The following is a 26049-nucleotide window of genomic DNA, read 5'->3' as shown; positions in this document are numbered from 1 at the left end:
AATGCTTGTCAAGCTACCCGTAAGCAAAGCACCTGGGCGCATAATGGGCTCACGGAGAAACCAAAGATTTTACTCAACTTTCATATTTCTGGAGACACATTTTGTTTAACATGCATGCTTGAACGCTACAACATATCATGTCAGCCCATTCACAGGATGCACCACTTGCATTAACAGCAACCTGTAAGAAGACCATGGATGTGAACCTTGTAAACACCATTGAAGAACTCTGAGGGCAGGAAAGGCATATTTTTGGTGGAAAAACAGTATTTTTACCTTTCCTGCAGGAGACACATATGTTGATACCATTCGGGGAAAAAAGAAGTATTTTCCATGAAACCTGCAGTATTTGTACTAAATACAGCACAGAAGCAACAACTGACATCTCTGCAAGACTATATGATAGATGAAAGGTGTCATTTATTTTATCATTCCTTTTTCCACCTGAAGAATTTGACTGCTTGTACAATCCAGAATAGATAGATGTGACACCAACATTATCTCTTCTTGCATTTGAGGTTTCTGCATTTGAGGATCTTTATCTCCTTCTTAATAACATCTTCTGCATCGTTCCTGTCCATAATCTCCAGGGTGTCCTGCAGCTTCTCCAAGATGGCCAGTCTTTCCTCTCCTTCGTGCAGCCTGAAGAAGATTTCCAGCAGCATCTTGGTCTGGCCCCCGCGCTTCTCGTTCAGGACCCCGATCTGGCTCTTCTTCAGGTCCAGGATCTCCGCCAGCATGGTCCAGTCGCTCCCCGTGGGGTGGGTGGGGTCCAGGAGATTGCAGAGCTCGGCAAAGCGTCCGTGGGACAGGATGGCGGCAGAGCGTTCGCTTGGCTGTGAGCTGACGTCGAGCTCGAGGAAGATGTCAGCTGCTGACTGTGGACACGGAGCCTATCATGTAGTGAAGAGAAAAACAGGGTGCAAGTTGCTAAATTTAAACATCGTAGGATTGACCAATAATGTGTATCTTAACTCAGTATTGGGCGTTGTAAATTACACTTGGATTTCTTATGATTAGCCTAAAAATGCACTCTGGTTCAAAATAATTTGCAGCACTGTCTGATAAATGCATTCATGCACCAAGGCTCTTTTAAGGAGCTCCCCAGACCAAGGAAGATTTCTCTGTACTGCTGCCTGTTTTTGTTGCAAAAACACATAATGCAAGTGGAAAAAAGAGTAAACCAAGAAAAAATTGATGCTGTTTACACAATTTATCATTGAGTAGCGGTACGTCAATTCTGTGCACAACTTACTGTCTGTTTGAGTGTTTCAATGATACACCTTGGTTTAATACCTATTGCTTTGAAATGATTGGGTCCACTTTAGCGACACTGTCCAGAGAGCTTTCACTTCAGGACGGAAGCGCAGCAAGCCACAGTCTGGTAGCAGTACTCATACAACCCATTGTCTTATTTCTCAGTGTTTTTGCTTCAATCTTTACTTCTCTGTGTTTAAAGCTTTTCTTTCACAAGCCATTTTTATGCTACTTGGAGTGAAAGCCCTTGCATTTGAGTGCAATCACAATTTCATAAAAATTTGCCCCAAGAAAAACAAAAAACAAAAACATGATGTGCTGTGCCATCAGGAGAAACAAGCATCTCTATGTCCTTTATATATCACCTGTTGCTGAATGAGGTAGTCTTTGAACCAGACACTACATCACAAATGCTGAGCACACATGTACTTGCTATGAGGTTGTTACATCATAAACCTACATTGCAGATTTTTGGGAGTATTCCTGATGTTTAATCTATAAACATGGTAAATCCATATATCCTGATTCTTCATTATCATAATTATCTTTTTTTTTTTTTTTTTTTTTTTTTTTTTTTTGAAGTGGGAATCTATGGACTCCACATTGGTGACATAACAACCTAGGAGCTACTTATGTAGAGGCACACTGGAGACAACCTGAAAGAAACAACAGCACAGAAATAATATCTGGCCACAATAACCCGGGGACAAACTATCCGAAAACTGAACTCTATCTTAACTTCCACATTGTATTCTTTACCAACAAAACGCTTCCTGCAGCTTTTCTAGGCTCATAAATCTTTCTATAAATGTACATCAGTCATGACCAAAGAGCTAATTTGCTGTAATTTATGGCTTTGTGCTCTGCCTTGGTGGGAGTGTGGGGTGTAAAATGAAGTTATAATATTCAAGACCTCCTAACCTGCAAGGCGAATGAATCTATCTTTTTATAAAGAAAACCAAAAAAGAAAAAGAAAAAAGAAACAGTTCAGAAAATGTTAGAAATAGAGTGACACTCGCACACTCTAAATCACATAACTCTGTAATTGTAATCACATATGATAGATTTTCCTTTTTCTTTTCCATCTGGAATTCATAAATTGAGAATATCAAGTTCAAGATGTAGGGCCTACAATGTACAGCACATTCTTCACAGGTTGGGTTAATAGGGATTCTTCATTTTGGTCATATCTGCCTGAGTCTGTTCTCAAGATTTCTGTCATTGCACTGATAATACACCATGCATTTAAAGGAAAGCAGCTTATTTCTAGCGGCGGGAGACGATTGGGAGGTGCGGGTGGATGAGGGGAACCGTACAGTGCCAGAGGAGGTGGTAGAAACTGCCCTTTGGCCGGACATGGTGCTGGTGGCTAGGTCTGTGCACAGGTAAGCAATGGTGGAGCTAACTGTGCCATGGGAGACAAGGATGGATGAGGCAAGGGAAAGAAAATTGGATAGGTATGCTGAGTTGAGAGAGGAGTGTGAGAAAAGGGGGTGGAGAGCAGAGGTGCATACTGTGGAGGTGGGGTGCAGGGGATTTGCTGGACGATCGGTAAGGAGGTGGGTCAGAGGGATGGGAATAGGTGGTAGGGATGGGGAAAGGTGGATCAGGAGAATTTGTGGGGCAGCAGAGAGAGGATCTGCATGGATAGTTGGGAAGGCTTGGGGGGGGGGGTGGTGGGAATAGGGGGGGGGTGTAGAGAGAGTGTTTCTGGAGTGAGAAGAGGTGATTGAGGCCAAGCATTTCCCTTTTGTGTGTGTGTGTGTGTGTGTGTGTTTTGTTTTGTGTTGTTTTGTTTTGTCTTTGAAATGCCATGGGGGTGCTGTCAAGGGGATCCCAACGCAGCACCGGCCAGCCAGGGGGAGGTGTACAGCACTTAAATGGCCGAAACACTGATAATCCCTGGTGTGCTGCTGACGAGCCATGGCATTTGCGGAGTTAACATCTTTCCGTTTATTATCTATTGACTATATGACTGCAAGAGACTCAGCCAGTATACTGTAAAATAATTGTGTGGTCTATCTTCAGCTGGAATGGCTGTAACTTGATCCTAACTTGACATTTACATAACCTTGCTTCCTGCTCACATACAATGTATGTTCTATTTTTCCCTGTAAAACATGGACCTAATCAAGTTTATCTGAATGAACAGAAAATCAAAATTTAAATCCGGACATATTTGGATAGGCAACGACTACAACTAGACAGCAAGACTAAAATCTACATACTGACAAGTGAATCAGTTGTGTCACGCATAAAGAGCCTGGTTCATGATTTGTTTTGTTGGTTTGTTTGTTTTCTCAATGCTTGAAAACTACATCAAAGCATATCATTGGGTGGTAGAAGGCTTAAGGGTGCACCACATATTCTTTCTAGGGGATGTGTTTGGCCCTGGAAAGGGCCTTTTCAGGGCCACACACATCCCCTAGAAAGAATATGTGGTGCACCATTAAGCCTTCTACCACCCAACGTTCTACCGCCACGGAAACCTTCAAAGATTTCAAAGCATATCATACCGCTATGTGGTGAGATGGGAACAGAGACCTTGCACCATGTTCCCATATTCTATCCTACTCCATTCATATCTACTGAAACCAATCAGCACAAGAAAATACAAGCACACAAATGCCAATAATTGCATTTGCACACACAACTAATCACTGGGGCCCATCGAACAGGACTCTTCTGCACACAGAGGTAGGCCTACATGTACTTGCATTTAGTAGGATTTGAATAAGATATACTTCCTATAAATGAAACAGGATTTTTTTTACCTCTTAATTAGACTAATTGGGTAAAATCTGCTCTCACTGATCAAATGCAAGTAAGTAGAATGTACATTGTACAATATGTAATAAAAACTCCAAATCTAGCTATGAACAATAGGATCAAGCTGACTCATCTTCAACTTTGGTCTGTACTCATTATATCTAAAATGAACATTTGCAATAGGATGCAGATTAAACATGAGGCAAACATTTTACATGATAACAACAGACTTGTTGCATTGAGGCAAGGAATAATGCATTTATCCCTTACTCATACTGTGCTTTGTCTACTAATTGGTACACTATTTGGAGTGCTTTCTCTGCCTACTGGTATAAATGTCTTGAAACTAAATGTACCGTAAACTTCACTCAAAAGTTCTTCTCTACACTATATGCATTAAATGCCAGTGAAAATTCAAGAAAATTTCATGCCATGAAAATATCATGCTTTACAGTAAGTTTCTGTGAATTCACCATGAATTCAACAACCTACAAATTTGTTTTTGAGCCGCTCAATGCAAAAAAAGTCATGGTATGAAAATACTGAAGTTTACAGTATAATACACTCGAGTCATCTGACTCAAATGAGCTAATAACTGTGACATTAAGGTGGAAGCAGCCAGCCAGGAGCCATTTGCTAGGGATGTTGCCTGAAATACTGCACATCTGAGTGTGATTTCTCTAAGCGACAATCTGTGTGAGTGCTGTGCAGCTATGCAACATATTCTACACGTGTACATTGAGCACTATAAATGACATAATGGCCAATGCACTTACATGTAGTGTCTTTTGCATAAAATCAAAATACCGGTCTACTCATCTAGTGCCCTGCATCACTAACTCACATGTATGTCATTGTACAAAGTACAGGTTACTGTAAAATCAGACATATTATATCCGAGAGTTGGAACCAAAGCCCCCCCCCCCTTTTTTTTTGCTTTGCGGCATGAAACTTTCGCGAATTGACCACAATAAAAAATTGCCAGTTATTAAACTACATGTACTTGCATTCCAATACATTGTGTACATGAAAACTTTCACATGCACATTACTTTTGCAAATCTTGGCTCCTCGCCTAATTTGCAAAAGTTTCATGCATGCCAGACTTTCTGGATTTACAGGTACTTATATCACTGTTCTCTGGTATGAGATTTTTTTCTCTCTCTCTCTTACCTTGACATGTACCAACGGGGTAATATCATAATTGGAAAAAAACAAAAAACAAACAAACAACACCCCCCTAAAAAAAACCAAACAAACAAAACAAAACAAACAAACAAACAACAACCTACTGTTTTTTATGTACATGTAAAACAAGACTATGGCTCAAAATAATGCTCATTCATGGGCCTGGTCGTGAATTTCTACACAGTATTGCTCACACGTGGTGTTTAGACCTTATGTAAGCTGACCCTGAGAGAATAAATCTCAACCTGCCCTGAAACATGTACCCTCATTTTGTGATCCCTTTCGATTTAGTCTGGGTGCCAAAGCCACTTTTTGGGCCTAACCTTGTTTTACCGTCCACCCAATGTTTTTTGATGGTTTTACCCTATTTCGGGGGTGCTGAATCCGAATCTGGATGATGCAACTCTTGCATCCTTGAGGATTTTGAGATATTCAAGATGGCCGCCAAAATGGCCGCCAAAACCGAAAATTCCCACGTATTTCCTTCTAAATGGTGAGATATTGAAAACAATTGATGGATTTACCCTATTTCGAGGGTGCTGAATCCGAATCTGGAAGATGCAACTCTTGTATCCTTGAGGATTTTGAGATATTCAAGATGGCCGCCAAGATGGCCGCCAAAATGGCCGCCAAAACCGGAAATTCCCACGTATTTCCTTCTAAAAGGTGAGATATTGAAAACAATTGATGGTTTTACCCTGTTTCGAGGGTGCTGAATCCGAATCTGGATGATGCAACTCTTGCATCTTTGAGGATTTTTAGATATTCAAGATGGCCGCCAAAATGGCCATCAAAACCGAAAATTCCCACGTATTTCCTTCTAAATGGTGTGAAATTGGAAATAATTGATGATTCTCCCTATTTGGAAGGTGCTGAATCCGAATCTGGATGAGGCAACTCTTGCATCCATGAAGTATTTGAGATATTCAAGACGGCCGCCAAAATGGCTGTCAAAATGGCCGCCAATTAAAACCGGAAATTTCCATGTATTTCCTTTTTTTATTTCCTTTGAATGGTGAGAAATTGAAAACAATTGATGGATCTACCCTATTTCTATGGTGTTAAATCCGAGTCTGGATGATGCATCCTTGAGGGTAATGAGATAAGATGGCCGCCAAAATGGCCGCCAAAATGACCGCCAATCAAAACCGGAAATATCTATGTATTAGCTTTTGAATGGTGAGAAATAGAAAACAGTTGATGGTTTTACTCTATTTCGAGGGTGCTGAATCCGAATCTGGATGATGCACCTCGAGATAGTCAAAATGGCCGCCAAAATGGCCGCCAAAATGGCCGCCGAAACGGAAACTCTAATGTATTTCCTTCTTATAAATGGTGAGAAATTGATAACAATTGATGGTTTTCGTCAATGGCACAGTTTGAACTTGCTGTACATACAGTGAATTCAGCTCTACTGGATATCTTTGAGTTGGTACGATACAAGTGTGCAAGCAATAATTAACCCTTCAAGACTACAGATGCGGTTGAATAATTGCAAGATTACACTGTTTCCTCTACATATAATGGATAAGTTTTGAACACTATAAACAATTAATGGACAAGACATGTTCATCTATTTTGTGATAGTGATGTAGAGAAGTGTACTGAAATTACCCAACATTACCTGCCTTAATCCATGAGCAGTTTTAATCTCTTTATCCATGAACACTCAAATTGGTTATTTGGTTTATATTGGTGGTCTTGATGACATTGTTGAAGACACGAGTGGGACATTTTTATTGTTATGCTTCAATTTTTTCTTCAATATGATGTAACATTATGTATGTATATGTATATATAATCTGTTACAAACACACACGAGGGGACGGACAAATCACAGGTAACGCGCCTTGAAAAAAAAAAAAAAACTAGATAAAAATCAAACGACAACATAGAAGGTAATAGTTGATAATCCAGTACTTATGAATATCATAATCGCGCAGAGTGCTTTTGAAATTACCCTTATTGATATCTACTATAGTGGTCATGGATGCAACCATTTCCAATGACCTAATCAGAATATGCGACAAGTTTCACAAGAATACGAGGCGAGACTCGTCAGAATACAAGACAAGTTTCAACACCAACATGCCATAATTTAATTTTACTCTATTGATAGCCGAAAAGGATTAACTTTACATCTATGGAGCCATATGTGACCCGCTACAACAAAAAGGTCCTAAAGTCGCGCACGGTCGAAGCCGTGAAAATCGAGTTTGAAGTCAGAGCATTAAAATTGGTCAAAACTTACGATTTTCTGATTTTGATATATTATTGGAGTCTAACATGTCTTCTATCATCTGTCGAAATTTTGAAGCAAAATGATCAAAGGAAAGATAAGAAAATAGCAATTTTCTGAGCCATGTTTTTTGGCGTTTAACGAAGCAGAAACTAGTTCGAAAATTTGGATTGAGCGCCACAGAAAGGTTACGCCCCTAACAACGACCAGAGTGATCTCATTGGTCAGTTTGCTGCTTGCTGCTAACCGAAGCGTGAAGCTCGCACACTGCCCAGTCGACTGGTGCGTGCGGGCGGGGTGCGCTATGCTCAGCCGCTTCTCACATCCTGGTCACTGATTGGTTGGTGAGGAGACCGCCGACGCTGATGTGCTTGAATGAAATCTTCGGGGGTTGCTAGGGCTTACCTTCTATTGTCCAGAGGTGAAAACTGATTGCGTCGAAAGGAAGACTTTTAGGGCGCTTTTCTCGAAACAGTGATTTTCCAGACGTCTCGACATGCTCTCTTTTAAACATCGATATCTCCGCAGCCGATTATTTTTATAAAATGTGTTATATATCAATTTAAAGCAGAGAGATTAGGGGATTATATCATGCAATTTTCAAATAATCGACTGCGCCCGACTTTAGGATCATTTTGTTGTAGCGGGTCACATATTATTGGTGACCACAAGCATTATTTCATAAAAATTATGCATAAAGACATTTTCAATCGTATCTTTCTTTGCGTTTGTACGTTTCAGTATGATGTCAATATCACTTCTTTTTTCCCAGTACGTGTTAAAGTTCCGTTTGAGACATATCGGAATATCTCAGTATATTACAATACCATTGTGACTGTCATTTTGACTGTCAATAAATTTTGGCTGATTTGACAAATTCGCTCAACTGAGTTGAATTCAAGAATACGAATTATTGCTTTTCACCCTGCATGGGTTTAATCTCCCGCTTCGCGTTGGAGCACAATACTTCACCATTTCAGTATAAGAACATGTTAAGGAGTTTCCGTTCATACAGGACATTTACAGATGTCCGAAAACCTTCAAAGACCTTCAGCACCCTCAAAATAGGGTAAGACCATCAATTCATTATAAAAATTTTACCATTAAGAAAAAATATATTGACATTGGAATTTCTGCCACTTATTTTGGCTGTCATCTTGGATGTCTAAAAACCCTAAAGAATGGACGAATTTCAACAACCAAGTTTCGAGGGTGCTGAATAGGACCTAAAATTTACCAATTTTTGACAGTTATTTTGGCGGCCATCTTGGATATCTCAAAACCCTTAAAAAAGAACACGAAAGTTGCATCAACCAGATTCGGATTCAGCACCCTCGAAATAGAGTAAAACCGCCACTTGTTTTCAATTTCACACCATTTAGAAGGTAATATAGGACTCACATGGAAATTTTCCTTTTTGACGGCCTTTTAGGGGCCATTCTGGCGGCCATCTTTATTATCTCAAAACCCTCAAGGAAGTAAGAGCTGTATACTGGAGCTTCAAATTCAGCAAACTCAAAATAGTGTAAAACCACCAACTGTTTTATATTTTACACCATTTAGAAGGAAATAGGGGGTCTACATATGAATTTCCATTTTTCGCGGTCATTTCTGGCGACCATCTTTATCATCTCAAAACCCTTAAGGATACAAGAGTTGTATCCTGAGCTTCGGATTCAGCACACTCAAAATAAGATAAAAACCACCATTTTCTTTCAAATTGTCACCATTTAGAAGGAAATACATGGAAACTTCCGTTTTGGGCGGCCATTTTAACGGCCATATTGAATATCTCAAAATCTTCAACAATGCAGGAGTTGCACCATCTAGATTCTGATTCAGCACCCTCGCAATATGGTAAAACCATCAACTGTTTTCAATTTCTCACCACTTAGAAGGAAATACGTGGGAATTTTCGGTTTTGGTGGCCATTTTGGCGGCCATCTTGAATATCTCTAAAACTTCATGGATGCAAGAGTTGCATCATCCAGATTCGGATTCAGCACCCTCGAAATAGGGTAAAACCATCAATTGTTTTTCAACATCTCACCTTTTAGAAGGAAATACGTGGGAATTTCCTGTTTTAATTGGCGGTCATTTTGGCGGCCATCTTGAATATCTCTAAAACTTCATGGATGCAAGAGTTGCATCATCCAGATTCGGATTCAGCACCTTCCAAATAGGGAGAATCATCAATTGTTTTCAATTTCACACTATTTAGAAGGAAATACGAGGGAATTTCCGGTTTTAATTGGCGGCCATTTTGGCGGCCATCTTGAATATCTCTAAAACTTCATGGATGCAAGAGTTGCATCATCCAGATTCGGATTCAGCACCTTCCAAATAGGGAGAATCATCAATTGTTTTCAATTTCACACTATTTAGAAGGAAATACGAGGGAATTTCCGGTTTTAATTGGCGGCCATCTTGAATATCTCTAAAACTTCATGGATGCAAGAGTTGCATCATCCAGATTCGGATTCAGCACCTTCCAAATAGGGAGAATCATCAATTGTTTTCAATTTCACACTATTTAGAAAGAAATACGTGGGAATTTTCAGTTTTGACGGCCATCTTGGCAGCCATCTTGAATATCTCAAAATCCTCAACGATGCAAGAGTTGCATCATCCGGATTCGGATTCAGCACCCTCGAAATAGGGTAAAACCATCACTTGTTTTCAATATCTCACCATTTAGAAGGAAATACGAGGGAATTTCCGGTTTTGGCGGCCATCTTGGCGGCCACCTTGAATATCTCAAAACCCTCAAGGATGCAAGAGTTGCATCATCCGGATTCGGATTCAGCACCCCCGAAATAGGGTAAAACCATCAAAAAACATTGGGTGGACGGTAAAACAAGGTTCAGCCTCTGGCACCCAGACTAATTTGCTGTAAAGTGTGTGGAATACTGACATATGGGAGTGCGCTACACATTGTGCACTGTACAAGCTGCATCGCATTAAAAGCACGAAATTAATGCCTGTACAGTTGACCTGCACATGTCTTCCTACATACACTGGAGTATAATACAATGTAATACCATTATACAAGTAGGTTCATGAAATATTTGTCAGTGTCCATTTCTAACGTTCACCCAAGAGCAGAACATTCTTGCTGTAATCTCCTATGGGGGAACACGTTGGAGTGTACTGTATACGCCATATATTTCATGAGTCTAAATTTTTGCGAATCAGGAGTTCCCGACAATTTCCGAAGTGGTTAAATTTGCGAGCGTGGAGTCCTATACCGAACGGAGCAATGTACACGCGTACGTCACATCCACATTGGGATCAGAGTCAATATTTTCGCCTGTCTTTTCTAATTTTGCTAAGAGCACCTGACTCACGAAATTCACGAAAATAAATACAACGCGAAATATTCGGCGTAAACAGTATTCAATTGGCAAATGATGTCTACCTATAAAAACATGGTATTTCTAACACAAATGATACCAAAATATGATTTAGACTTGAAGCAGCATGTAATGAAAGTTGGATATACATTGCAAACGGAAGTCGCAGCAGTGTGCCTTTCAATAGCAAGCTGTAAGCTCGTCGATGATGCTGCTACTGTGAAAATGGCTACCACAGAAAATTTGCGTTGAAGGTACCAGTGGCATGCATCACAATGTGCACTCTCTCCTCACTTTGGCTAACTGATGATAATATAACAGATAACATTTATTGTCAGGAATGTAAGAAATTATGTGAATGTGAGTTTGACACGCTCTATTTGTGACCCGCCACAACAAAAGGATCCGAAAGTTGCTGAAAGCTGAGCCAAGAAAATCGAGTTTTGAAGCAAGATCATCAAAATCGGTCAAACTATTGAATTTCTGTTTTGGGCATAATTTTGTAGTCTGATGTTTTGCCTATCATCTGCTGAAATTTCAAAGCTAAATAATGAAAGGAAAGGCAAGAAATAAGCTTTTTTCCAGGCCATGATTTTCAGACTTTCAGCGGAATAAAAATGTGTCCAAAGACTTGGATTTAGCGCCGCAGATAGACTCCGCCCCTAGCAACAAGGGAGTGGTCTCATTGGTCAGTGCGTGGCATCCTGATTACTGATTGGTTGTGTGTAGACCGTAGGCGCTAAGCTTGAATGAACATCGCAGAGGTTGCTATGTGCAGACCTTCCATCGTCAAGAGGTGAAAACTGTCTTATCTCCCGTTGATCATGATTGCATCGGAAAGAAAACTTTGAAACACTGATTTCCTAGACCACTCGTCATGGTTTCATAAAAATCATTAATATCTCTGCAACTGAGTACTTTTATGAGTCATGTTTTATATGAAATTAAAGCGGAAGAGTCAGGTAATAATGTCATGTCATTTTCAAAACTCAACCACCCTCGAATTTTGGTTCCTTTTGTTGTAGCGGGTCACATTTAAAGAAGGCTACAAGTCTCTCAGTAGCAATGAAAATGCTATGGATGGATCATTTAGTTTAATCCCTGTAGTCACCATCTGCCCTGTGAAGGATAAATAGAAGAGTTACCGAGGAGCGTGACGTACCTGTGATGGACCACTAGCCAATGACCCTTGGTCGCATTGCACTGATGGGGGGCTGTCACTGGCCCAACTTGCCTGCCCCTGCATTGATTCCCTGTGACAAGTGGTGGTGGTCTGGGCACCCCCTGTGGCACAAACAGCGCCACCACTGGCGACTGTGGGTGCAGGAATTGGGGGTAGGCTGGGAGAGTCGACTTCTGATGGCATGAGGCAGGCTTCCTGCTCTGGCTTCCTCTGGAAGTAGCAACAATTCAAAACACAGCCAAAAATGGTGAATCAAGTAGTTCTAGCTGAACAGATTAGCAACAACACACAAGCACTACACGGTATAGAGTCGACAATCATTAACACACAAAGTACATGAGAATTTTGTCATTTTAAGCTTGAGTTGCCTGAAGAAACCAGCAGTTTTCTACTGGCAGGGGTGGATCCAGGAATTCCATAAAGGGGGGGGGGGGCAAACAATAATTCTTGTGGTACTTCCGGGTTTCATTTCATTTGTTACTTTTTATTTCTTTTGTCTTAACAGCAAAGGTGCACGCCCCTCTGGATCGGCCACTGATTGGGATATTCAAAGTGATCAAATGTTTTTTGTTTTCCTGTTGATATGACAAGGGGGTAAATGTCATGCATCATACTAAAATCAAAAGTTAAAATTTGATCCTACTGGTAATTGACACATGTATGTGTTTTGCTCCTCTGCCCACATGTGAGTGTGGATTGAAAATCGATACTGGTAACAAGTAATGACTAACTTTCATCAATCTAAAGCCTACAAATTGTATGATAAATGTGAGAGTTTTATAAGCAGACCAGATCTGCACAATTACAACATGATGTTCATTCAACATAAGGGTGAAATTTGCTTGAAATCTTTGCAATCTTTCTCAGAGAATTAATTGGCAGTATATACCACAATACACCCTGCACTGTAATACTCCACACTCACCCTGACCATCTTGCACTTGTGGCATAAATTACAAAGAGTTTGAAATTCATGAACCTTCACTGAGTTTTTTTCAGCTTCAGATGCAAGCAGGAATACAGTCAAACTCTCCAGTATCCATCCGTCTACAACAGCCACTTGTCCATAGTGATAATATTGAAATCCTCTGCAGTGCGCTGTAGCAGAGCAATCAGCTAACTCTAAATTCGTCAGCCACGGCAAGTAACAAATGATACTGAGACTTGTCTACAGCTATTAAAGGCAACTGGTGACCATTTGAAAGGGGGGGGGGGGCGATTAGGTGACACAAATGACTTTATGAAGTGTAATGTGTATACATGTATGTACATAAATGATAATCGCACGGTTATGTAGTACTATGTAGAGCTACATGTGCAGTGGTATTGTCATGTACACTACTGTAAAAGTGGATATTTTCGCGCGACTAATTTTTCGCGCTAGGCCGGGTCAGAAGAGTTTCGCGTGTTTTTAATTCCGCAGAATCAAGACATCACGCACAGGAACGTATGGCAAGCAAAAATATTCGCGTGTTTTTATTTTCGCGCTAGTTTCTGGTTGCGCGAAATGCGCAAAAATTTCAACACCGCGAAAATTTCCACTTTTACAGTATTGTACATATAATGATGATAAGGGACACTGAAATGTTGCTACCATGTCCAACCTGTCTACATCAACCACCTGTCTATGTATAACAACCTCATTTTGTGTCTCTTACAGACCTGATAGCATGGGGATACATGGAGTGGGAAGACCCAGTTCTATATTTGAGATTCCCGGTAACAAACTGTATACAGCTTAACCCGTTGAGGACGGGCTGATTTTGCTACAACACACATTTGACTGAATCGGGCTACCCATGAATCCTTCCTTACTACGCCACCCAGTTTTAAAGGAAAAGTCCACCTTCATAGACATATGGATTGAGTGAATGCTTGACTTGCCTCTTACAGAAGATAGGGGGAATAATATCATGTTTAACATGTATATCAGTGAGAAGTCAAGAAAATGTGCACTTTTTTTTCAAAAAATTAAATTTTGAGAAATTCTCTTTATATTTTCCTTATATCATTTGATGCATGTGACACCACACACTGTAGTAGTCTTCTCATCTAGCAGTGACTGCGCAGATACTTTAGAAATTTTTAACTTTTGAACGGATCGTCCAATTTTCCCCAAATCTTCACTGATGTGTTCTACTAATATTGCTGCATTCACTCAATCCACTTGCATATGAAGGTGCATTCGTCCTTTAAAGTCATCGTTGTAGACATGCTTGACCATACTTTCAATACTTACTAATGCTGTCTGGCTGACTCTCCTGCTTTGGTCAGTCACCTGTATAGACGACTGTATTGGCGCCTGTGACCAAGACATTCCTGATTGTACCTGCATTCAAGAATTTTGTGTTAACAGTATCCTTCATCAAGCATACAGTAAAACATGATATTTTGGCGGCATGAAATTTTTGCGAAATTGGAGCCCATGGCCTTTTTCACGGCATGAAATTTTCGCGAAGTGCCTTTGGCATTCAATGCATATAGTGTGGACAAAAGCCTTCACGTGCATTTCAATTTCGCGAATCTTGTCTCTAGCGAAATTTGCGAAATTAAAATGCACACTATCATTCTTCGTCTTACAGCATTCTATTGCCACGAATGATGAAGGTGGTTATATCGTCGCCGGTCACACGAACCGACAAATCCCCCAGGTTTGCGTAAGAATGACAATTCGAGAAAAACGCGTTTGAAGTTAGCCCATTTTTGACTCATGGTTGCTACACTTTCATGTCTATAATTTCCAATTATTTTTGTAGTACTCCAGACTTCAATTCTTGCTCTAACTTGTGAAGTTTTTATCGAATTGTATTGTTAACAAATAAGCGGGAAATCGTCAAAGAGCTGCATGCATGTATTTTCGGTCTGCAAAGAACGTTGTCATTTTCCATGTGTGTCCATATGTACATGTACATTGAGCGTTGTCATTGTCAACACATGTATTACATAGTACGCGCACTATGCGCGCGGTCAATGAACTGTTGAATCTCAAAAACAACACGCAAGTCAATGCGCACTGATTCGTCGGTTCGGTGATCGCGCGTACTAGTACGCGCGGTCACCGAACCGTCGAATCACCTGATTGTTTAACACACGCGTCTATGGGGAAAACAAATAATTTTCACAAATGGAATTACATACTTCTACAAAAGTGATAACTACGTAAAAATTACACTGAATTACACACTGAGAATTTCAGAATATGTAGTATGGAATGTGTACTATCGAAATGATTGAAAATCTCAAAATCGAAAATTTGACCCAAAATCGAGTGATTCGTCGGTTCGTGTGACCGGCGACGATATTTTCCAATCGTACATTCTGCCTTATATTTCAAGTCCATCATTTCATAAGGTAAATCCATCAAGTCTCTCCTCCGTTTCAAACAAGAATGGCAAAGTATAAAAAAAGGCACAATGACCAAGTGTGGCACACCATTATTAAGAAAAGGCAATTCAATTTAATTTTCAATTCATTTTCAGTTCAAATTTAAAATTTGCAAAGGTTATTTTGTTTTGCCTGTCCTATATCCTCTGACATTTTTACCACCTATCAGATTTTTACAAAAATGGACATTATCAGGTAAAGTATAAAATACATACCGGTATAAATGACACATCATTGGATTTTAAGGTTTTTTGCATTTTTGCAACAAACCAAATAATTTCAGAATGTAACAAATTATCCCTCTGTCTCGGCCCTAAAAACTTTCCATGCTCTTTCAATAGAAACCCGATGGTGAGTTCCAGATCTACTCTGTCTTTGTACAATCTACTTCAATAAAATCATTTCGTGAGAAGAATGAAGTCTAAATGATTTCTTACTACATATTTGCAAATCACAGACTTATTCCTGGTTGTGGCAGCATTTTTGTTTTTGCCTTGTTAATGTTGTTGTTTGTTTTTCAGTTCTGCTGAAAGTGAAGACTATTTGCACAAAGGATACTTACATTAAGAGAAAGAGTGCGAGGTGTCTGAGAGAAGGGAGGGGGACCGCTGGAGGAACTCTGCCTTTCTTTCTCTACCCGTTTGTTGGAGGAGATGGATCTGGCCATGACCCCCTCAAAGTAGCGGCTACCCCAGCGAACATGAGTAATTGAGCCAAGGTCAGCCGTAAGGTTCAAATCCCCAAACAGAATCGGCAACACACACTCCGCAAAGTCATCATTCATGTCGCTGTAATCCAGAGCTATGTGGTAATGCCTCAGGCATTTTTTGTCTTCCATGAAGTTTTTTGATATCAAGAGGACAGCATATGAGCAATCCTCCATCACCTCACAGAATTTTATAAGATTCAGCTTGCCAATAGGGAATTCAGCCACGGATATTGTCTTCCACTGCTTCTGGCTGGCGTACTGTCTGAATTCCGCGACACACGCATCTTCATCTTTATCAGAGTATATGAGAAGCAAATCGTAGAATTCTTTTCTCCGGCAACTTGAAACGGACTGGCTGCGACTGAGGGGGGGTGATGATTCTGATGTGCTGGAGGAGGAGGAGAAGAGGGCGGAGTCACTCTGTGATGGATGAAATGTTCCTGATATTGATTCCTTGAGACCTGGCTGATCCTCTTCGCTAGACGGCACAGGGAATAGAGCAGCTTCCTCTTCTTTTCCACCTCTACCTCGCACAGTCATTCCCACATTGCTTGGGTGTCCCCTCTCCTGTGTCGCTGCTAATGACTGGGATTCCTCTTTCTCATCCTTTCTTGCTCCTTGGTCCTTCTCACTACTATTTCCAGCAGCTTTTTCTCCATGTGTATCTTCATCCCTTTTCATGTCCTCTTCGTTCTCCAATCCACCAGTTTCTTGTACACCTCTGACCTCTTGATTCAACCTGTCTCCACACATACATGTACTTTTCATATGCTCTGTGATACATTCTATGTCTTGTTCATTTGCTGGATTAGATTCTCTGGCTGACGTTGCAGCTGTGGCCCCGCCCAGCATCGGTTCCGTCTTCCCAGATTGTGACTCCTCAATGGATTTCAGACTGCTGTACCTAAAGACAGCATCTTTCCTTATTTGCCCTGGCTGCTCCCCAGGGTCCACCCCTGGTTCTGATAATCCAGTAGGTGGTCCAAGATGGTGGCCCTCTCCTACCATGTTCCCACCCAGCTCACTGCCCGCCTCCGACATAGATGATAAGGCACCAGGCTGAGTGTGGGGTCGGCCATCCAGCGACATCCTTTCCAAACACTGTGACACCAAGCCAAGGGTACCAGGCATGGTAGTCTACCTGTATTGGATGACACAAATGATCATTATTGACTGGGGTTCTTATTTTTGTTTACTGACTGTTGATTGATGGTAGTCTTTAATATGCAAGAGTACTATAGATTATTCAGACCCGTTTACAGTGTGGGGCTGGGCCGAGCCGCGGCAGAGCCCAGCCTCAATTGCGGGGCTGAGCCCCGCAATTTTGTCCATTTACACTGCTGGGCTTGGTCGCGCTTTTAATTCAAACCTTTCAATATTTTGTCGTAGTGGCGCTCTGCTTGTAAACAAACGCAATTTGGTATAGTCTGGTTTTCAGACCCTTTGCCAACTGGATTCCATGGCAACGAAGTCGCTGTTTGGGCAAAGGCCTTTGCCGAAGGAAAAATATCCTTTGCAGGACAAAACCACCTTAAACTATACTAGTTTTCGACGTTGAGGGGGTTAATATCCTGAATAGCGAAATAGTACGGGCAGAGGGTTTGGAAGCCAGACTAAAATTGGCCGCGCCGTAAAGAGCGTGGCCAAATGCGCGGCAAATTTTGGCCCCGCATTTGGCCTTTTGCGCGTTTACACTGAAATGAAGGCGGGCTCGGCCGCGGCGGAGCCTCGCACTGTAAATGGGGTCTCAGAGTCCATCTCTTTCATACAGGGCTCAAATCAAAGGGTGCTTCTGAAACAGTCTATTTAAAGGGAAGATAAACCCCAAGAACAATGTGGATTGAGTGAAAGCAGCAACATTAGTAGAACACAACAGTGAAAGTTTGAAGAAAATCGGACAATCGATGCAAAAGTTATGAATTTTTAAAGTTTTGGTGTTGGAACCGCTGGATGAGGAGACTACTAGAGGTTATGACGTATGAGTGGACTACAATATCAAGAAAATATAAAGAAAATACTACAAAAATCCATTTTTCATGAAAATTACAAATTCCATCAACTTGATATTGACATATGTTAAGGGTAGCAATTATTCCCCCTGCTTTCTGAAAGCGGTTAATCCACTGCTCTTTCATAATTCTAGAAAAGTGAATTTTTGTTGAATATCCTTTATATTTTCTTTGTATTGTTGTCCACTCACACGTCACATCCTCTAGTAGTCTCCTCGTCCAGCGGTTCCAACACCAAAACTTTAAAAATTCATAACTTTTGCATCGATTGTCCGATTTTTCTCAAACTTTCACTGATGTGTTCTACTAATGTTGCTGCTTTCACTCAATCCACATTGCTCTTTGGGTTTACCTTCCCTTTAAGTATCTGATGCAAGCCCTGCTGTTCTACATTGCCTTTTCAACCACCTAATAAGGCATGTGTGCCAAAACAATCAATGCAGTTGCCAGTAAATCCACCAAAACCAAATTTCAAATGACAATTTGCATGATATTTTGCACATGCACAATTGTCAAACTTGTACATCAGGCCTTCTGTATATTAAAGGACAAGTTCACCTTCATTAAAGGTAGGGAATCCCATTTGCATGCCTTAAATGAAGAGTACAGACTTGGTATGTTGAAGAGAGTATCATTTTATAAACTCCCATAAAGTATTGAAAGTGGAAGGTAACATTTAGTACATTTTTATTGACCGTTAGATTTTGAATTGAATTTTTTTCGGGGCTCACCGTAAATTCCAGTACATTACTAGGCTACCTTTGCAGACCCATGCACTGCATGTGTGTCCATCATGTATATTTTGCGAAGAAAGTTCATCAAAACTAACAAACATTTCATACCATTCTTGCCACACACTCTTTATGTTATTACATCTGGGGGGCATTTCATGAAGGAACTTGTCGGATAAAATATCTGAAAAGTCAATTATATCCGACAAGTTTTGAGAAATTCTTTAGTCTGATTGGCTGATTTCTCTGAACTTGTCGGATATAATTGACTTGTCGGACATTTTATCCGACAAGTTCCTTCATGAAATGCCCCCCAGCTCTTATACTTTTAGATTTGTGTTTATAGATTTAAAAAAATACAGAAGACTGCAACAAAAAGGCTTAAGTGTGGCTGACACACAGAACTACTGAGCAGTTGAGTTTTGTGCATTATTCAAATTGTAGATAACTGTTGACTTCCAAATTTCTCAGCAGTGGCCTAAACAAGTCCCCTGAGATTCATATTTAATGTTTTGCTGCATTTTGGGAGGTCTGTAAAAGGTATCCCCTACCTTTAACATAAGGATTGAGAGAATGTAGCAATATTAGTAGAACACATCATTGAAAGTTTGAGGAAACTCGGACAATCCGTTCAAAAGTTATAAATCTTTGAAGTTTTTGTGCAGTCACCGCTGGATGTAAAGACTACTGCAGTGTATGATGTCACATGCGTACAACAATATAAGGAAAATATAAAGAGAATTTCACAAAATTTCATCTTTTGAAAAAATTACACATTCCCTTGACTCGTTACTGACATGTATGTTATGGGTAATATTATTCCCATTGCCTTTAGAAAGAGCTTGTCCTTTAACATGTATTTAAGTGGGAAATGCTATAACATTCTGCCTGTATGTACAAATTGCAAAGTACATGTTCTGCCTGCATGCACAATTGCAGCATACTGCAGGGCAACAGTCCAGCTTGCCAATACTCCCCACATTCCTGTAATTTGAATCAGCAAGGGTTGACATTAATTTTTTCTTTTGGTGGCTCGACAATGAAATTTGGTGGCCCGTGCCGGCCACCAAACATCTCTTTTCTTGAAAAGGAGTGGCCTGACATCTACATGTACACTTGTACCTCTGGTGGCCCAGGGCCATCGGGTCACCACTAATGTCAAGCCTTGATCAGGTCAGAAGACAACACACATGGTACTGTACATACTCGTGTAACCTAGGATTATCAATCCAGCCACAGTATTTTACAGTGCGCCAGACATTTATGTCCCATACGCCACTGCTGGAGTACTTCTGAAGTAGCCTCAACACAGATGACATGCATGAGATTCCCTAAACTCTACATGACCATGAAGCCTATCTCAGGACCTATCTAAACTGGGTATAAGAGTGCATCAGGGCCCCTGGCTTTCTAAAGCCCTCTTCCAACTTGTCTCAATGGCAAAAGGGGTGTACAATGTACTTCAAATACTGTATGCACCATATATTTCATGAGGTTTTTATTTTTGCTAATTTTGCAATTCGGGTGCTATTCACAAATTTAACAACATGCAAAATTATAAACTCTAATCTACATTTTTGTAGATATGAATGTGACATGCCCTGACATATGTCTAGTCTATTCCTGTACCAGTACTATATGATTGATAATATTCACTAAGTGAAATTGTTGGGAAGTCCAGATTCGCACAAATTTGACTCACTAAATATATGGCATGTACAGTATACTTCCCATCAATATCATGTTTTTAAGTCATTGCCTGTGATCGGAGAAAGTGCATTTACTGTATGCAATTTTCCTCTCTCACAAAAGTTACATCTTTTTATTTTGTATTTATTTTTTTCCCTCGCTACTGTTGATTTCTAATTGCATGCTTCACCACAGTTAATGGTGAATTACTGCTATTTGGCTAGCCAATACAATATCCCCTACTGGTCAACACAGTCATTTACACTTTGTTATTGTCATGAGTACTTTGAATTAAACATACAAATTATTGTACAATGTACCTTTACTTTACTTTTACTGGCACTTTTTGCAAATGATGGTGTAGGTCAGGGCCTGTTTAACAATTAGAGCCAAGTTGTCTTCTATTGCACACCCTTATTATATCTCAAAGTGATTTTCCAACACAATTATGAAACCAAGTACTTGGCAGGGAGGGTGAAAACTACTGGAGACCAAGAACATACATTTGAATTGAATATTCATTATGGTCAAATGCAATCATTCTTCCAGTGCTCATATAAGCTAGGCATTCCCAATACATGCTGAAACTACAAAGAATCATAAATACTGACACCACATGACATGTGTTATGACTTTCGCTTTATGTACTTTAAGCAATATCAGATAGTCCTACGATTCTGCAAATACCAAATATCAAATTGGAAAAAAAAAATCAGGGTTCAAAATTTAGAGTGAGGCACTTTCAGCTTTAAATATGCCAAATTGCTCCAGTTCACGGGTTTGCTGCTCACCACACTACACCATCACCATGCCTTCTTTATCATGAATGTTTTTCAACGGTATTGATAAATAACATTCAAAATTAAGACAAAACACAAATCATGTGCATTAAAAATATGCCAATAGACACCGTTTTTATACTTGATGAATATATACTGCGATCTAACCTAGTTACTATATTTTGATTGCACAATGTGAGAAAGTTACCCCATGCCCCAAATATTGCTGCATAAATCCATAATGTGTCATGTCTTGTGAAACTTGCTTGAATGTACAAAAGCTATACATGTATGAAATTAGGTTTATAGTAATGTTTGGTCTGTGCATGACTGCTGGCAGAGCATCAATACAGGAGCCAGTAGAATAGCCTTCAGTCTGTATAGGAGGGGATTCCATGAAGCCAGACGCAGTCTCCGCGGAACATACAAATGTATCCCCGACGACCAGATACAGACCAATCTTTCGGTCAAGGTCCCTGGGTGCTTTCGAGCGCTCTACAGCGAATAAAAGCGAACTGAACCAAAGGCAACAGGTAATGTACTGAACTGTGCCAGATTTGGAGCTTTCAAGCGCTCTTTGACTTATTTCTAGAGGGAGTCACACATTTTGTAGAAAGAGGGTCATCCCAACCGAAGAGAATGAACTCTTTCTAGTCTTTGCCTTTATGAGGTATGTGCATGATACAACATTCATGCATGGTGCATTCTCAAATTATGCAAACTTTTGGTGCGCTCTTTTCTTTTTAGCTCTTTTTTTTTTTAGCTTTTGGAGCACATCGGGAAGTGGTCCACCTTTGGCTCGGTACAGTACTTGGCCAAATCATGATATCGGTCCCCTCTCGTTCTGCGTGTGCGTCGTCTCCACCATGTGCAAAGTCTATGGAGGTTGAGAGAAGTCCCCGGCTATGACGAAATGAATGGCTGTGAACAGTGAATGGAGATGGAGTGGGGACCTATTTCGTGATAATGCCATACAGTATACACTTCAGGAGCGTTCAAGTGCTCCTCGGTTCTGGCAAAGGTACGGTACGGTTGCTAGTTCACTTTAGGAATAGGAGAGCACTCGAATGCACTCCGCCTGGTGCCGGTGTAGCTTGTAGCGTGCTAGAGACAGTTACAGCTTTGTGCATGCACTTGACTTGTATTTGCTACCCCAGTCAATCACAAAAACAAGTAACTGGATCTTTGCTCCACACTCACACATATACAGGTCACATCGAAGAGTTACACACGACTACAAAACACTACACCCATCCTACACTAGTACAGAGAGAGTACAGGAACAAATAATTTTAACACCAGCAGTTGGTTCCATCGACATCGTAATGTAATGGGCAGGCCTACCTGTAATGTAAAGTAAGGCTGTATACTTAATACCTGGGGCCGTATTCTGAGAGCTTATTAAGTGTCTGATTAGCACTTAATTACCGAATTGGTATTCTGAGAGCATGATTAAGTAGGGGGTATATTAACTACCATAGCAACAAGCGTTTTGGCGGGAAGGACCTACGCGTTTGCGCGTATCAATGCGCGTGCACCTCTGAGAGGACTTAATCACAGACTTAATTACGAATCGGTATTCTGAGGGTGTAATTAAGTATGAAAGTTAATGAAAAACTTAATGATACCAAAGAGTGTCATTAACTACTCCAATATCACGCATTACATCGTGTTTTCTCTGCCACAGCGATGCTTACCGTCTTCGGTAACCGAGGAGCGGTTGAATCTTGTTATCATGGTATCCGTAGAATTCAGAGAAAAAAAGAAATATAGCCGATCTTCGAGGAATTTTGTCATTTTATTTGAGCAAAGAGGTTGAGACCTTCGCGTGCGTAGGTGAGGGGTTGTAATCAAATACCGGAGTGTGCGCACGGAGCTCTTGGGCTGTAATTACATGGGCGTGGAGGAGCGCGCATTGAGGGCATATTTGCGCGTGTAATCATCATTTTGGCTTCTAACAACTCGTCTGATTGGATGGAATAACAATTAGATGGGAGGGACCTAAGATAATTACAGGGGACTTAATCATACCTTAATTACGTCCTCAGAATACCGATTTTGCCCATGATTAAGGGCCTATTAACTTCACGACTTAATCACGAAGTTAATTACAGACTTAATTACGACCTCAGAATACCACCCCTGCTGTACCGTACCGGAATATTCTGTGGAGAATTGAACAGCAACCTGCTGAGTGCTGTGACTGCGTAGTGTGACCACATGAACCACTTGCATAATTTATAAATCTATAAAGTTTATTCAACTTAAAGTCTCCACTGACTAATGTTAGGTCTAACACTGAACAGTTAGTCTAAGAAGTTAGTGCACACTCGATTCGTCCACAGAGTAGGTCTATACTATAGGTCCTGTACTCTGTAGCATGGTATAGGCCTACATCATGACATACAACTGGGGCATACAACTGTCTGTATTGTGTTGGTTTTATACACCGACACTGCAATGCACTGTCACTGACACTGATAGTGATAGGCCCTAGGCCTACTGCGTATCGGAAACATTGTTAAAACAAAACTTGTTCTTTACTTACCTCGTTTATAAAACGAACAATCTGGCCATGACTTTCACTGACTTCCAGAAGTCTCAAACCAAAGCTTTAGGGTAATGCCCCTTGAAAAGTATCAGTCGGTTCGATGTTAAAATATAGGCAATATTTAGAACATTCGATGGGCCGAATTTAGGAAGAGCATTACGCCATGCCACTCACCTGAGACGACTTTTACCGGGGCGCGCACGCGTACGAGCGTGCTCGTCTAAAAGGGTATACTGCACTGTACCACGGATCTCTACACTACTAGTATGTCTGTACTGGACTGTTGCAAGCGGTATGCTGCAGCCCAGACAGCCGGGGAAACCCAAATTGCACATGAGTCACCATTTCTAAAAATAGAACCCGCAATGTGGCATTCTGCTCCAATGGCGAAGTCCCTGCTTTCATCCGCGTTCAACAGTCGAAATTGAAATGATCTGACATTGAAACTGCAATGCACACTCCATACTGAAACCATGGTGTTGCTCATCGGATCAAACATTTGGATGGTATCGAGTGGAACTTGTTTATGAATAGTGCCATTTATTTACAAGCATGGAGCGACACACACGTCAGTTCCAGTATAATAATACACAGAGAAATACAGGCCTAAGAAAGAATGAGGATCCGAGGAAATATGAAAAGAAGACAGAAAGAGAAGAAAGAGAAGAAAGAGAAGAAGTGGGAAAAGGAAGGACAGAACAAGAAGAAAAAGGATTTAGAGACAAGTCACACTATTAAAAGGTAATTCTCCGCGGCAATAAGGTGAACATAATTTTATTAATATGTTTTTATAGCGTTTTGTGTTATTTTCTTATTTCTTTTTTGTTTTTGCACTCAGCTTGACCAATGGTTGAATGTGCATTTGTCCAATTCTTAACATAGAAACCCCATCATATTTCTTCTCGTTGAAATGTCCTGATCTCCCTCAGCAGAATCCATATTGTTTTAGACTGCAGCAATAATAATAATAATAATAATAATAATAATAATAATAATAATAATAATAATAATGATAATAATAATAATAATAATAATAATAATAATAATAATAATGATAATAATAATAATAACAATAATAATAATAATAATAATAATAATAATAATAATAATAATAATAATAACAGTAAAATAAAGATTAAAAAATAAATGAAATAAGATAAAAGAAGAAAAATATCATATTAGGTTTCTGCGCTCCTCCTGGACCCGCCACTGCTATGTATTGTACGGTAGGCCTATCATAACGAAGTGAGCCTTTTTTTTCTTATCACATACAAGTATATCATATACGTATACATAATGTATGTACATCTTTTTTTTTTTGCAACGAAATTGGACATGATATCCGTGAGTATAGATACAGAAAGGGTATTTATGCTATTCATCAAAATCGAGTTTAAAGAGGAAGCTACCTTAAATAAATACTAACGTAGAATGATATGCATTCAGCGAATGTGTAAAGATCAGTTGCTGTTTGTTTGGGTTTTTTTCGTAAAAGATAAATTTGAGGAAAGTTTGAGGTAAAACATTTCTGTTAATGTCACATCGGACATTGAGAGGTCCGTTATGTAATAGAACAATGAAGATTGATTTAAAGGAATTTAAAGAATCGTCTCTTTGTAGACACATGTGCCCTTTAGGCTGATCTGTCTTTTGAGTATAAGGCCAATATTGATTGGGAGCTTATTGATAATGATCAAGTCACAGCCAGTAGAGTTCTTTTAATGTCATATTAATACACAAAACAAACATGGCAAAATTCACCGTATATTTTCTCTCAGTCGTATAGTATAATAACATCGAGAATTACGTATTCCTTGAGAGAATGACACACGGAATAAATCAAAATCAAACTTTAAGGATTTTATGATAGATTGCCCGATTTGCTCAAACGTTCAGCGCCTTTTCTCTGACATTGCCTGCATTCACCGAATCCTCATGTATTGTTTCGGGAAACTTCCCCTTTAATGAGACCGGTTATGAAATTCCTCATTGAGTTTCGCAGAAAAAGAAGAAAAAAAAAATAGAAACCAGATAATATGTCAATGATGAGGTTATGTTGTCATGGCATGCATCAAAAAATTTCATTTTACAACAAGACATCACATAATGAGGGGGAAGAGACAGATCCTTGATAACTGTGAATAACAGGGAAAGTGATAAGGAACCGGAATCGTTATCTGGAATTAGGGTCTGAATGACGTTGAAAAGT

General features: G+C 40.0%; 2 protein-coding genes across 2 annotated transcripts; both read right to left on the bottom strand.

The window, feature by feature from the left end:
* Nucleotides 1-482: 482 nt before the first annotated feature.
* Nucleotides 483-16319, bottom strand: LOC140240047 (uncharacterized). Its single transcript, XM_072319859.1, has 4 exons — nucleotides 15935-16319; nucleotides 14228-14317; nucleotides 11968-12198; nucleotides 483-893 (listed from the first exon to the last, which is right to left on the bottom strand). Exons 1-4 carry the CDS (start codon nucleotides 16253-16255, stop codon nucleotides 498-500), a joined length of 1038 nt encoding a protein of 345 aa, XP_072175960.1. The 5' UTR covers nucleotides 16256-16319; the 3' UTR covers nucleotides 483-497.
* LOC140239580 (uncharacterized) lies at nucleotides 16299-23968 on the bottom strand. The gene is made up of 3 exons (XM_072319411.1): nucleotides 23838-23968; nucleotides 16434-17222; nucleotides 16299-16365 (listed from the first exon to the last, which is right to left on the bottom strand). Exons 2-3 carry the CDS (start codon nucleotides 17210-17212, stop codon nucleotides 16299-16301), a joined length of 846 nt encoding a protein of 281 aa, XP_072175512.1. The 5' UTR covers nucleotides 17213-17222; nucleotides 23838-23968.
* Between the last annotated feature and the right edge of the window lie 2081 nt (nucleotides 23969-26049).

This window comes from Diadema setosum, chromosome 16 (assembly GCF_964275005.1).
Source record: "Diadema setosum chromosome 16, eeDiaSeto1, whole genome shotgun sequence".
NCBI lineage: Eukaryota > Metazoa > Echinodermata > Echinoidea > Diadematoida > Diadematidae > Diadema > Diadema setosum.
Note: the sequence above shows the minus strand (reverse complement) of the source record. Positions and strands in the feature narration are given on the sequence as shown.

Coding starts and splice junctions, on each gene's coding strand:
- LOC140239580 (XM_072319411.1), bottom strand. CDS start 17,212: ATGCCTGGTACCCTTGGCTTGGTGTCACAGTGTTTGGAAAGGATGTCG. Junction 16,366..16,433: donor CCCCCCCTCAGTCGCAGCCA/GTCCGTTTCAAG, acceptor ATAAAGATGAAG/ATGCGTGTGTCGCGGAATTC.
- LOC140240047 (XM_072319859.1), bottom strand. CDS start 16,255: ATGGAGGATTGCTCATATGCTGTCCTCTTGATATCAAAAAACTTCATG. Junction 14,318..15,934: donor CTCGCACTCTTTCTCTTAAT/GTAAGTATCCTT, acceptor TCTTGAATGCAG/GTACAATCAGGAATGTCTTG. Junction 12,199..14,227: donor GAGTCAGCCAGACAGCATTA/GTAAGTATTGAA, acceptor TGCTACTTCCAG/AGGAAGCCAGAGCAGGAAGC.